General features: G+C 35.0%; 1 protein-coding gene across 1 annotated transcript in view; it reads right to left on the reverse strand.

The window, feature by feature from the left end:
- Positions 1-6,780: 6,780 nt before the first annotated feature.
- Positions 6,781-13,969, reverse strand: part of LOC132554804 (U3 small nucleolar ribonucleoprotein protein IMP3-like) — a 53,532-nt gene continuing 46,343 nt past the window's right edge. Inside the window, exons 3-7 of the mRNA XM_060219114.1 lie at positions 11,097-11,171; positions 9,358-9,437; positions 8,296-8,347; positions 7,976-8,048; positions 6,781-6,893 (exon numbers count right to left, since the gene is read on the reverse strand). Coding sequence (XP_060075097.1) covers positions 6,867-6,893; positions 7,976-8,048; positions 8,296-8,347; positions 9,358-9,437; positions 11,097-11,171 — 307 coding nt within the window. The 3' untranslated portion in view covers positions 6,781-6,866. The remainder of the gene's footprint in view (positions 6,894-7,975; positions 8,049-8,295; positions 8,348-9,357; positions 9,438-11,096; positions 11,172-13,969) is intronic.

Genomic DNA, 13,969 nt, shown 5'->3' on the forward strand with positions numbered 1-13,969 from the left:
GGAGCATAGGATCTAGTGTTCCTCGAACGCGCCTCTAAGAGCTCTCCTGAATGAAGACACAAAATATCGTAAAGATATTCTTTATATGACTTTGAAAGTGTAAACCAGTCGTGTAAATGACTGGAGAGTCGGATACACCGTTGAAGAAAGCAACTTAACTGCGATAGTATTTACTGGTGAGTGTTTGATGTATATCACAAATACATGTTATTTCGGGTTGTAAATGATGAACAATGACAAGAGACAAAAGTCTCGTGAGAAGATCTTGGATTTTGGATTGCCACTGTAGAACGAGAAATATTTTATACAATTTGTAAGGAGATATTGACATCACTTGTAGGACATGTATTTCATATTCTTTTTAAATAGTAGTCAAAGGCATTATGATGTCAACAACGGTGAGTATGAGGCGTCAGAGACATCGTGAACAGGTTATAAACATTGTCCCAGGTTTATTTTGAAATGTATTTTTAGAATGTCTAACGAAAAAGTAAACGTGGCAATAAAGTTCAGTATGGGTCCATTATGTCTTTTTTTTAATGAGGAACATTGTCAGACTGGTGGTTTTAATAAGTAACTATATTCAGAAGTTCAAAACCCTTTTTACTCGTACAAAATTTACAAATATGAAAGTATATAGAATTTGATTAATCTGCACATGATTCTGGTTCTTCCTCTTTATATTTACCAGTAATAGTGGACAACCAGGTTTAAAATGTCTTCAGATACAACTTCAAAAGAACAGAAACCAAAGGGAAGAAGGAAGTCAAGACTGACAGTAAAGACAAATGGTGAAATATCTATTTATTCTACAAAAGAAAAACTTGTTTATATCATTCTACATATGTTTTGACATTACAATATATTGCACCATTAATTCATTATTGGTACTATCAGAGGCAACAAGGTTTACACCAGTATGTCAGTATATCAGTTGTATGTTCCATCAATTCTAAATGTAAAATTTTGTACCATATCTCAGGATAGTGGAATGCTGCTTTGTGTTAATGTTGGGCCCCATCATAACAGATTTATGATCTTTACCAGTAAAGTGTCACCTTGTCCAGGGCATATCTTATTGTCATTTCCAAACGTGGTATTACAGTATCTGTTTGGGTGGTCCAGTATCTCTGACTTAAACAGAGTCTAGGTTTCCACTGTATAGATTTATTGTCTTTATCAAGTGACATCTACAATTGCCAAGATTTGTACCTAATAGATTATGAATGATACATTACAGTCTAAAAATGGATCTCAATTTCCATTATACATGGATCATGTCAGATGTTATTTAATTTTTAAGTGTTTATCTTGATTTGTGGAGTATGGCTTACTTCAGATATTTTGCCTTGTTTTACATCAAATGAAAATATAAACTTCATATTTGCTGCAGAGTGTAGACACTCAATACTTTCATCAATAACTACACCAAGAATGACATTGTCAAAAATAAGGATTTCTTTAAATCTACAAAAAAAATACAAATATCTTTCAATACCTTGGCATTGGTTAATTATAATAGTTTATGTTTGTGAAAGCAGAATGTGGTGTTAAGTCGAAGGAAGAAATTACTTCATCAGCATCCATCATATCATCAGGTGATGTGAAGCAGAAGAACATGAAACAGGATGAAGGGATACAACAGCAAGGCATTGTACAGGAGGAAGGGTAAAAACACTGATAATTCACCACAACAAATCAATTGAAATGAACAATGTTCAGTAACGTTGCTCTATGATGTTCCAATTTTTTTGCAAATTTACTTCAGGCTGGTGATGTCAATACAATGTTTTGTCTGATTAAAGTGATGGTGCAGTCATCAAATCTCCTTCTAGTTGTTTTAGAAGAACTACTTTTATACTCTTCCAGTTCGATCAATTACAGAGTCATTCAGAGATTGGTTTGTGACATCCTTAATTCTATAAGTATGCTAGGGTAGAATATCCACATACCACACCCCTATACATATACATAGTTGATCTTGCTGAAGAAAATGAAGGCCACAGTTGAAAAGAACAAAATATTACCTTAAATAATGAATATTGTAATACATTCATAACAAACTTGTGAAATAATTTCTTTTGTTCATGATTGAGTCACAAATGGATGTCTTCACAAGATCTGAACAATCAAATTTTCCAACAGATCTGAAGTTCTATGCTCACAGAAGATTGTTCCAACATTTAGGAAAGCAAAAAGGACAATACCAGTAGAAGAAAGAGCGTAAGTATACTAAACCTTTTTTACTTAATTTAAAATTCATCATTTCTATTTTCAGTTTTATTCCATCCAAATAATGTATGATAAGTAAAAGCAATCATTTATGACAATAGCTATTTCAGCTGTCCTTCCTGATCTGTTCTTATCATTTTAGTTTTCAATAGTTTTATTCAATTTTCATACCTGAATTTTATTTTTTTCCAGGAGTCAAGATGAAAACGGAATTCAAAAGAAACGCTTAAAAACAGGTGGCAGACGTATGGAGAAATGTAATAAGATAGTGCTAACTTTAAAGATACCTGAACAGGATAAATCATCCAGCTTTTCCACAAAAGGTGACCTCATCAACACTGATAAATCTATCAAAGAACAGAGTGACCAGTCCATGATTGGGCAGACAGGTCCATCAAGTATGTCTGCGGAAGTCAGAAGTTTAGCAAATACAAGTAACTTGCAATTGGAAAGTATGGCTGCTGCTTGCCACGGAGATCAGGTGAAACCAGTATCAGATTTACCAAACACTTTGCAAGGCAAAGAGCAATGGCAGGTGAAAGATCAAATTGAAGATGTTGGTGAGATGACAGTTGTAGAAGAAACTGCTAAAGAACAAGAAGGGCATGACATTACTGAAAGCAATCAATCCTATCATAGTGGTTTACACTCTGAGGAGACTGCAAGCCAGAAAGCTTGGAAAACTCCAGAACCTAATGCACCACAGGCAGATCACCTGAAATGCAATGGCACTTCAAAAGAGCGGCATATCAATGAGGGACATACAGAAAAGTCAGGTTTTATTCCTATGTCACAAATTACCACAGAGAATCAAAACAAGTTCCATCATAAAGACGTGAACATTATTGAGGACGAAAGCAGTCAAAGTATTGGTCAAGAGGCTAAAATTAAATCTGAGAAGGAAGGTCCATCACATTCAGTGAATTCACTGCAGGTCATCACTGAAGCAGTTATAGAGAAGTGGAAGGGAATACTAGTACCACCAACTAAAGAACATAATCTGAGGAAATTTATCCTCACAGTTGTCGGACAGCATCGGGGAAAACTGGATTCATCTGGTATTCCATCACTGCTGAATGTCCTTACTGAGGCCAAAGAAGATCAAGGAGAAAAGAATTGTGGCCAAACATTACAGGATACAGAGAAATCAGAATCTTGTGATCTGATAGAGTCAGACTGTTCTGTAAGGGACAGGGAACTTATTTCTGCTAAAGGTAAAGCATAATGTATGTTTGAAGTATACTGGGTTATAGATGTATATGAGTAAGTGTATTACACTTTTTGTACAATGGATGTTAGTCCCCACTGGTTAAACCACCGGTGTAGGTGTAACGTTACCTGAGATAAATCTCCTAAACTCCATCACCTTCAACAGTCATATTTTGCATGCAAGTATATATAGGATTGGGGGAAATGGTCATACAATTATCCTGCCTAAAATCTCTTTATTCAGAGCTATTTACCTCAGTTGAATGCCAGTAATTTTTTCAGGGGCACCCTAAATACTATATTACCTACCACTGCCAAGAGATGCATGCTGGTATCATTTTGGATTGCAGGGTAATGTTAATTGAAATTTGGTCTTGTACCCCAGTATTTAAAAAGAGTGATTGCCTCTGTGGTTATCCACATCTAGATTTAGGATGTATGAAATGAATGTAGGTCACAACACTTTGAGAATTTACACTGTTTTTATGGAGCTCCTCACAATACAGAATGAATTGATAGGAAACTGATGATTTGGTTTCTTTTCTACAGACACCAATATGAACAAGAGTGAAACCGATGCCAGCAGAGGGGCTAATGAAATATCTAACCACAAACTGGATACACATACCAAAACTGATGTTACTTCCAACCTCCTCTTGGAAATAGGTTCAAAAACTGATGTCAATCCCAACCTCACAATGGACGCCAGTACCTCCAGCTTCACACTTGACACACACACTAAAACAGGTTTTGACCACAACCTCACAATGGACACCAATACCTCCAGCCTCAGACCGGACACACACACTAAAACAGGCATCAATCCTAACCTTACAATGGACACAGGTACCTCTAGCGTTACACATGTCACCTCCAACTTCACTTTAGACACTGCTATTCAGACTAATTTCACTCCCAGTATCATGCCAGACAGAAGCACAAAAACTGAAATTACTTCCAATCCCACTCTTATAGATACAGTCACAAAGACCAACGTCATATCCAGCCTTGTGAGCGACAGAACTGAAACCTCAAGTCTTGCACAAGACGGGACTACTGAAGAGGAGTATGTCGGAGATGATGAAATCTCTGACTCCCAATTGTATGCTATGACTGCAATGGACTGGACAGAGGAACCTCTGAGACCATCAGGGTTTGTCAAGTTTGAATGGAAATTGTAAAGTTTTTTGGGGAACAATTTTTTCATACAATACACCAGTCGGAGTGTTTTTAGATGGACATCATAACTAATGCTAATTACTTTATGAATTTTACTGTAAACTTATCTGTGGTCTACATTTGATATATCTTAGAAAAAGAACTCTTAATTGATTTTAATGATCAGAAAAATTTGTTTTCAGTCAGATGTTTCGACATGAGAGATATCAGCATTTACTTCGAAAAAAATATATTCTAAAAAAAATGTTATACATATGTAAAATTTTAGTAATACTGTCAGCTACATTAACACAAGCCAATGTCATCAATTTGTCTGTCAGAAATTCATTTTTTATATTAATATGTTGTTTTAGGGACACTGGAAAAGGCCGAAATTCTAAATCACCTGTGCTTCAACCATTCATTCCAGACAGAACAGATATTATCAAAGGACTTATCAGAGAAGTGTCCCACCTCAAGTATGTACCCAAGACATAATGCTGTGCATATTCATTTTTCTTTTATCCTTAAAAAGTGGGTACAGTCCTTTTAATGCAAAATCAGCTGTGTTGCAGTAACATTTTCCTGCGTGAGTTTTGATCCTGTTCACTTCAGCTGTGCCATTGTGTAAGGTTTACCTCCCCTGATCCACTGAAAAGAACTAACTTTGGTTATAACTACTGTACCTAGGCCGAAGTATTTTGGTTTGAAATCTAATTGATTATCTTTTCAATAAAATCAAAACAAAACAACCCACCGCAAGAGTACCATTTTTCGATTTTTTATATACATCAATTTGACTGATTGATTGTGTTGCTGTGGAATAAAACATTGTCTAATCCAATTTTCAGTATGATGATGTTGAGAGCCAAGCGAGAGATGCAGACAGCAAATCAGAAAATGCCTCCAACAAGCAATATTGGAATGAAAATTTGGACAGAAAAGTGACTGGACGTTTAACATACAGGTGTATTTGTGTATTCCTCAGAATCATCAATGGGAATCAATGGCTACAGCATGTTCCTTACCTTTAATCTTAACAATCCAATAGGATTTTCAAGAGAAGTATAGATAATCAACACTACTGTTTTAATCTTGACCAAATGTATCTGTTTCAGTGGTATTAAAGATAATTGAAGGTATGATAAGTATGAAAAAAAAATTAATATTTTCTTAGCAACTACAGCTGGAAACAGGTTCAAATGCTTGGGATTTTTTTTTTCAAATGGTCACCAATTAGGTAAACAAGTAGTTCAGTATTGTAACTGAAATGAGTATCATTACATGTCCTCTAAATTTACACTTTTAGTCACAAAAAGTTTGAATGTTGTAGTGTAAAACCATTTCCGCTGGGCTAAAATTTCATGGTTTTACAGAAAGATGCATTATATCGGCATTTGATTTCGTGGATACATCTTGCCGAATAAAAAATGTACTTTAATCCATATCAGTTTTCATCTGGGTCTCGTTACATTGGCATATCAATTTGTATACTGAGAATGCCTTGGATTCAACAAAAATTAAACCTCATGATAATTAATCATTCTACAGTATTTAATTTCCATAGTAACCAATCAAATAACAAAATCATTTGTCCCATAATCCAATATACCCATGTAAAGTTTCATTGAATTCCATGCTGTTAAACCTGTGAAGGCTCCTACTAAGCAACCAGACAAACATATCTGGAAAGTGGGATGAAGATATATATATATACAGGGTTTTCCATAATTTTGTTAGTAGTAGGCTGTGTAGTGAAAGTAGGAGGCTGGCCTGCCGTGTAGGTGTAGTAGTGTACGGAACATTATTACGGAACTGGATTGGTGTAGGCGGCCAAATGATCAAAGCGGCCAGTCAAATTGGCCGGCGACCGGCTCTTATAGAAAACCCTGTATATATATAAACATGGATTAACCACCGTAAATGTAGTGAAAGCCATGGGAGTTGTCTCCCTTAGTGGGACAGCCTTTGACGTGAGAGTGTGCTCATGACTTCTAACTTCAGCAGAAGTGTTCTCCAAACATGAGTAAACTTCACAGTACCACTTGTTAGTTGGGAGCTGGAGGTAACCCTAGAGGGACAGGATTCAGTGTGTAAACACACTGAAACTCTCTACACTCATAATGAAAATCTGTAAACCAGCCTGTCACATGTAGACAGAATCAAACAAAGATATTTGGAATTATTTACATATTTATTGTGGTATTTACAAGTGTTAACATGAAATCACAGATGATGAAGGAGTCTTGTGATACTTGTAGTTACTGTTAGCTCAAAAGGTCAAAGTCATCTCTCTGAAAAATACAAACAATGCAAGGATATGATAGATGATTGTAAGTATTGGGTAAATTGAAAATACTCATACAATGTATTGTAATACACTGATTGTGTATAGGTATTTATGTTCTTAACATAACCTGTCTTATCAGACCCAGTGTGCAAACAAAACCTGTCTTATCTGACCCAGTCGGTGCACAAAACTTGTCTTGTGTGACCCAGTCATTGCATAAAACCTGTTATATGACCTTGTCAGAGCATAAAACCTACCTTACCTAATTCAGTCAGTATCATATCTGACACAGTAGATCAAATGCCTTATCTGTACACAAATCCTTTTCCTGATTAAGTCGGTGTAAAAAACTAATCTTTGACATTTACCTACGCCAGTACTCAAAACTTTAATATAACTTCTAAAGGAAAGACAAAACCTGTTTAATTTGATGAAGTAATAAATAATTACCATGATGAAGTATGACCAAATAATTATCATGATGAAGTATGACCAAATAATTACCATGGTGATGTATGACCAATTAATTACCATGATGAAGTATGACCAAATAATTACCATGATGAAGTATGACCAAATAATTACCATGATGAAGTATGACCAAATAATTACCATGATGAAGTATGACCAAATAATTATCATGATGAAGTATGACCAAATAATTATCATGATGAAGTATGACCAAATAATTACCATGGTGATGTATGACCAAATAATTACCATGATGAAGTATGACCAAATAATTACCATGATGAAGTATGACCAAATAATTACCATGATGAAGTATGACCAAATCATTAAGTATGACCAAATAATTACCATGATGAAGTATGACCAAATAATTATCATGAAGTATGACCAAATAATTATCATGAAGTATGACCAAATAATTACCATGAAGTATGACCAAATAATTAAGTATGACCAAATAATTATCATGAAGTATGACCAAATAATTACCATGATGAAGTATGACCAATTAATTACCATGATGAAGTATGACCAAATAATTAAGTATGACCAAATAATTACCATGATGAAGTATGACCAAATAATTATCATGATGAAGTATGACCCAATATTTACCATGTCATTGTAGTCTAGCACATGTTTTCTGATGGCTGATGTATCTGTCCAGGTGATGAAGTCCTCCATGTTCCTGGGGAAGTGAAAAGATTGTAAATTATAATCGCAAATAAACCTTCTGATCTAACCTTAATGTTTTTTTGGACAAATTTGTATTATTGATAATTAAAATGGCACATATTCACAAATAGTTAGAAAGAATGAAATCAGTCTTTGTCAGTGCTACCTATATTGCATCTTGAAATCATAGTTACAAACTGACACAAAATAATCATGAATTGTTTAAAATATTCCAGTTTGTTATTAGCCAATCATCTTACCTGGTGACAAGGAAAGCTGGGTCTGATATTATCTGTGGTCCTACTCGTACATCTATTTCTATGTCAAGGTCGTTACATTCTCTATGTTGTTATATTCTCTATGTTATATTCTCTATAGGTGATTTCATCATGGTCTTGATATGAGTTTATTAGTTTACAAAATGTAAGGTTGCAAAAAATGATAGCAATATTAGTTTTCAATATAATTCTGTTTCATCTTCAAAATCTTAAAATCTTAATGTGGTACCTAACTTTTGAGAGAATGAAGGAGGCTTAAACAACCCATTTACAGTAAAATAAAATTTCAAGATGTTGGGACATACAATCATAATATCCCAAAACTTTCATTATCAGACAGAAGTTGAGTATGCAAGAAATAGAATTTAATAAAGTTTGTTGCTCAATTATGAACACTTGTATATACTTTATTATGGTGTTTCAAATATATTGATATGCAGGAATGGTGATATAAGCTATTTAACACAGTCCTGGGTCCTTGCAGTGACAAAGAGTTGCTCCCCTTTAACCAAAGTTCTGTTTTGCAATATCTTTTATTTCTTTTTTGCTGTCAAATGTCACCATAGACTATATATAGAACTTTTCCCTTAAAAAGTATCAAGACAATGACCGGGGGGAAAACTAAAAGTGGAATAGGTACTAGTATGTTTAAGTAGACATTTTACTACCTAAATCAGTAGGATTGGCTTCACAATTAAAATCTTACACAACTAAAATATTACACAACAAAAGCTCAGTGACACATCAATTGGCATTCAGGCACAAATGAATTATGCATGTTAAAAGAATACCCTTGAAATAATTTCCCCTGATGAATAAATTAAATGACAACTGGCCTAATTTAACTAATTGTACATAAATATTAGCTGCAAATCTCAATGTTGTACATGGCCAACACCAACAGAAGTGTGCCTGATGATGTACCCAACATTCAAATCCCCTTCAGGCAGTCACACTTTGGTGGCATAAATATAAATTTACGACCACCAGCAGATTTCTTTGGTTCCATTGTGATGTTGGTGTGGCTAGTGTGACAAAGGATACGTCCCTGCTCTATAAATGTTGTAGCGGCCTTAAGTGTCTCTGACATGTGGTTCCTTACCATCACCACCGGCAACCGTCGCCTGCAAATACCATCATCATCTTGTGTAAGAACAAATCATACAAAATAAAACTGGAACCGAAGAAACTTTATGGCAAAAATCTCTTAAAAAGAATCATACTCTAAGTGTTATGACTTTGTTAAACAGTATCAAGACGGTGACGGGGGAAAACTAAAATTTGAATAGGTACTGGTAAGTTTAAATAGACATTTTAATACCTAAATCAAAAAGCTCATAAAAAGACTCAAACTGTAAGTGTTATGACTTTGGCAGTAAGTTCACGAAACAAACTAGTGCTACAATAACTATGCAAACTATTGGAAAACTATGATGGAAAAGCATATCAATTATCATTGAAATTATAAAAAGATTTCACCAAATTTGATCCCTGTGACCTTCAAAGGCCATTAATTATAGCATATTACTGGCCAATTATCACGATTCTTGATGTCTGGTTACTCAAACAAATGCATTTAGAGACTTTACTACATTTGATACCCGTAATCTTGAATGTAGGTCAAAGTCACTGATATGAACAAACTTCAGATCGCTTAATCTGTGCATATGTAATAACATTTTTAACACTTTTTCTCTCTAGTGAATTTACTGGTGAGTTTTATGAAGATTTGAAAACATTTCACTCCAAAAACCTAGAAAGTGAGACGAGATCTTCACATTTGTAAGCTTTTCCTTCCAGCATGTTTGATTACCAGAATCATTGATCAATACCAGTATTGTGGTGCCCAGTATTGTTGTTTGATGCCCAGTATTGTGGTTTGATGCCCAGTATTGCTGTTTGATGCCCAGTATTGCTGTTTGATGCCCAGTATTGTGGTTTGATGCCCAGTATTGCTGTTTGATGCCCATTATTGCGGTTTGATGCCAAGTATTGCTGTTTGATGCCCAGTATTGCTGTTTTTATGCCCAGTATTGCTGTTTGATGTCCAGTATTGTTGTTTGATGCCCAGTATTGCTGTTTGATGCCCAGTATTGTTGTTTGATGCCCAGTATTGCTGTTTGATGCCCAGTATTGTTGTTTGATGCCCAGTATTGTGGTTTGATGCCCAGTATTGCTGTTTGATGCCCAGTATTGCTGTTTGATGCCCAGTATTGCTGTTTAATGCCCAGTATTGTGGTTTGATGCCCAGTATTGTGGTTTGATGCCCAGTATTGTTGTTTGATGCCCAGTATTGCTGTTTGATGCCCAGTATTGCTGTTTGATGTCCAGTATTGTTGTTTGATGCCCAGTATTGCTGTTTGATGCCCAGTATTGCTGTTTAATGCCCAGTATTGTTGTTTGATGCCCAGTATTGTGGTTTGATGCCCAGTATTGCTGTTTGATGCCCAGTATTGCTGTTTGATGTCCAGTATTGCTGTTTGATGCCCAGTATTGTTGTTTGATGCCCAGTATTGTTGTTTGATGCCCAGTATTGTGGTTTGATGCCCAGTATTGTGGTTTGATGCCCAGTATTGTTGTTTGATGCCCAGTATTGTTGTTTGTTGCCCAGTATTATTGTTTGACATTTGTTATTGTTGTTTGTTTGATAACAGTTATTGCTGTATGACACCCACTTTAGTTGTTTGACACCTAGTATTGTTGCTTGACTGTTACATACCAACATTATGGTTTGACCCCAAGTAAGGTTTTTGATATCCAGTGTTTCTTTGTATTAGAATTACCTGCAGAAAGATGAAGCAGTGATTTTATCTGCTAGTTCCAGACTCTTCTTGCTTGGTATCAGACGCATTGTGTACCTGCAAGGACAAAATATTTCATTGTTGGGTTAATAACAAACTCAGTAATGTGTTGAGACTGCATTAACCTGCTATTGATAATGATGGTACTGGAAAACTTTGATGGACAATAAGTTTGAGTTTGATTTTCAAGCTAATAAAACCATCTTTTCATCAAGATCTGAAACCATATCAGTCATATTTTCTACTAACTTATATAAAATTGACAGATACAATGAATGAAAGATTATTTCCTCTTGTCATTCTTTACTTTGTTATAATCATATTCCTCAATAAAATTTTCTTCACTTACAATTTTTCAATAGAAATACTGTTTGTCACAATAATGCTAGCATACTTCAAAGAGCAGCAGTTACAGAGCATTATTCTGACTTCTGGAGTATAATTCTATTTTCTGAGATATATCATGATCATAAAGCGATGATGCCTGGCCTGGATTGCATGGTTGAGATGCTGTGTAGACCTTCAGTCATACAGGACAGCTTATCTACTCAGTAATCAAGTTGTTTATCTTGTGTGTGCCACCCTATTACAGGACTCTTTGAAGACTTTAAAGTTTATCTTTTTTGGAGATCTAATTCGTTATCATTCCAAATCCAATTCTGATGCATTTTTAAAAAAAAAAATGGCTTGGAAAAGAACAAGATGAGGTATTTGATATACTGTTTATAGTTGTCTTAGCAGTATATGCCTTTCCCCGTCTCCAACCTATATGCCAACATAGCATATTTACTCTGAACCCTGTTGCCATGACATTCAGACAAAGATCCACCTCATTTAAAGACTAAGTGGTAAAACAATTCCAAACGATTCATCTTTGGGGGTCCATGTTCCAAGGTTACCCAAGCACTTGACCTCAACAACTTCAACTCTTATTATTTGGAAGTTGCTCTATAATTTTTGGGTTATCAGCACTTAAATTTATAAAAGGACTAAATTCTGCAATAGCCAAATCTAAGTGCAAAACAGTTTGATGTTTGTATTGAAACATTTCACTTACTAAATATGCAATTTTACCCCATTCGATATTTTTTCTATATATATGCATGCTGGTTTGATGGGGTACGTGTTCAACATTTGGAACAGCTAAGGGTTGAACTGTGGGGAGCATTACAGAACTTGTCTGAGGAGTGTGCTGGTCCAACAGAACAGCGGGACATAACTGGGGAGTAAGCTGGTCTGACAGAACAGCAGGACATGGCTGTTGCAGTCCCCAGACACATTCCCATGAAGATCGGTTTCAGTCCTTTCTTTCATCTCAGGAGGTCGGAGGTTGTAGGAGATGCCAGGATTAGGAGCAAGTGATAGTCATCAGCAAACGACCAAACAGGGACAGCAAAAAATTACCCCCCTCCCAAAAACTCTCTCGAAAAATGTTTATTAAAATGTCTGCCTTGCCAATGGGACAACCTCATGATGGAATTAAGATTGAAGCCTGGCATATTTTAATGTAAACTACAGTGCAATGAATGTATACTTAATATATATCAATTTGTGTCCATGGTCTGACCTAAGCTAAATGGAGAATTCAACATATTTACTTATATAAACAAAATGAGGTATACATTTGGTAATGTTAAAGTCATCTGGATTATCTGCACATATCTGAACTGTGAATGTTAAGTTCCTTACATATCTTACATGTGAATTTTTATACCTACAAATGTTCCTAACACATTGGAATTGGATATATATTAATGTAACCCTAGTAAAATACTAGCCACATGTACCAATGGCCAGAGACAACTTCTCTTTACCTCAATTGGTTGACCACAAGACTAGTATGCCAGAGGTACTGGGTTCAAATCCTAGTGGAGGCAATGAAATAAATGGTGATCTCTGTTTCATTGTATAGTAATAAATAAGTAAAACTACAAAGGAAACGAAATGTGAAAATATGAATTTACCACATTATCTGCTGTGATTTCATCCATGTAATATATTTGCATAAATGTCATTAATGTACCATGGAGATTTTTTCACTGGCTCAGCTGGTCAGAAAATGATTGTGATGTCATAATCATGTCAGGTCAAGAATTGAAAATGGAGCAGCCAAATAGGTGTTTCTGTTGATTTGTCATCCTCATTTTTACTTAAACCTGTCAAAATGTTAACTTTCCCCAAAAGAGTGCCCAAAAGGATGGGTAAGAGAACCAATATCAAGATAAGAAAAGTAGGTAGAAGTTCTTGGTAGGAATCTTTAATGGATCCCAAACAGTATTCACTAGACCTCAATCAAAGTAATTACAGGTAGATAAAATAAATAAAATGGATGGAGCATCAATTCCTGGATTCCTTAGTTTAATAATAGTTTACAGGATTCTGCTAGCTAGGATAGCCATCATCAGTTATGTGATAAAAAAGTATTTCAAATTTGTTATCATTTCATATGAGATTTTATATTATTAAAAAAAGTTTTTGAGGGTTTTTGATAAAAGGATTCAATGACAGGTTCTATAAAATCTCGTATGATGTGAGAACTTATTTAAGATCCTACGATAAATACAAAATCTATAATATTATAGATACTAAATTTATGACAGATATCATTATAGATATGTTAATAACTAAAGTTAATTGTGGTATAATAATTCCTGGGGTTAATTATCCTCCAGAGAGAACAAGAAGATCAATCAGATGTTTAAAACGTTGACTTTTGCCAAGTATTGTATCTACCAAACAACAGACATTAATACTGTGTACAGGATTTTATTTAATGCATGATGTCCGAACATTCTTGTGACATTTATCCATATTGACTAGTAGACAATATGTCCAAAACAATGTGGAGTGAAGTG

This window comes from Ylistrum balloti, unplaced genomic scaffold, assembly GCF_031769215.1.
Source record: "Ylistrum balloti isolate Yb309-2 unplaced genomic scaffold, AGI_CSIRO_Ybal_v1 Utg370444, whole genome shotgun sequence".
Taxonomy (NCBI): domain Eukaryota; kingdom Metazoa; phylum Mollusca; class Bivalvia; order Pectinida; family Pectinidae; genus Ylistrum; species Ylistrum balloti.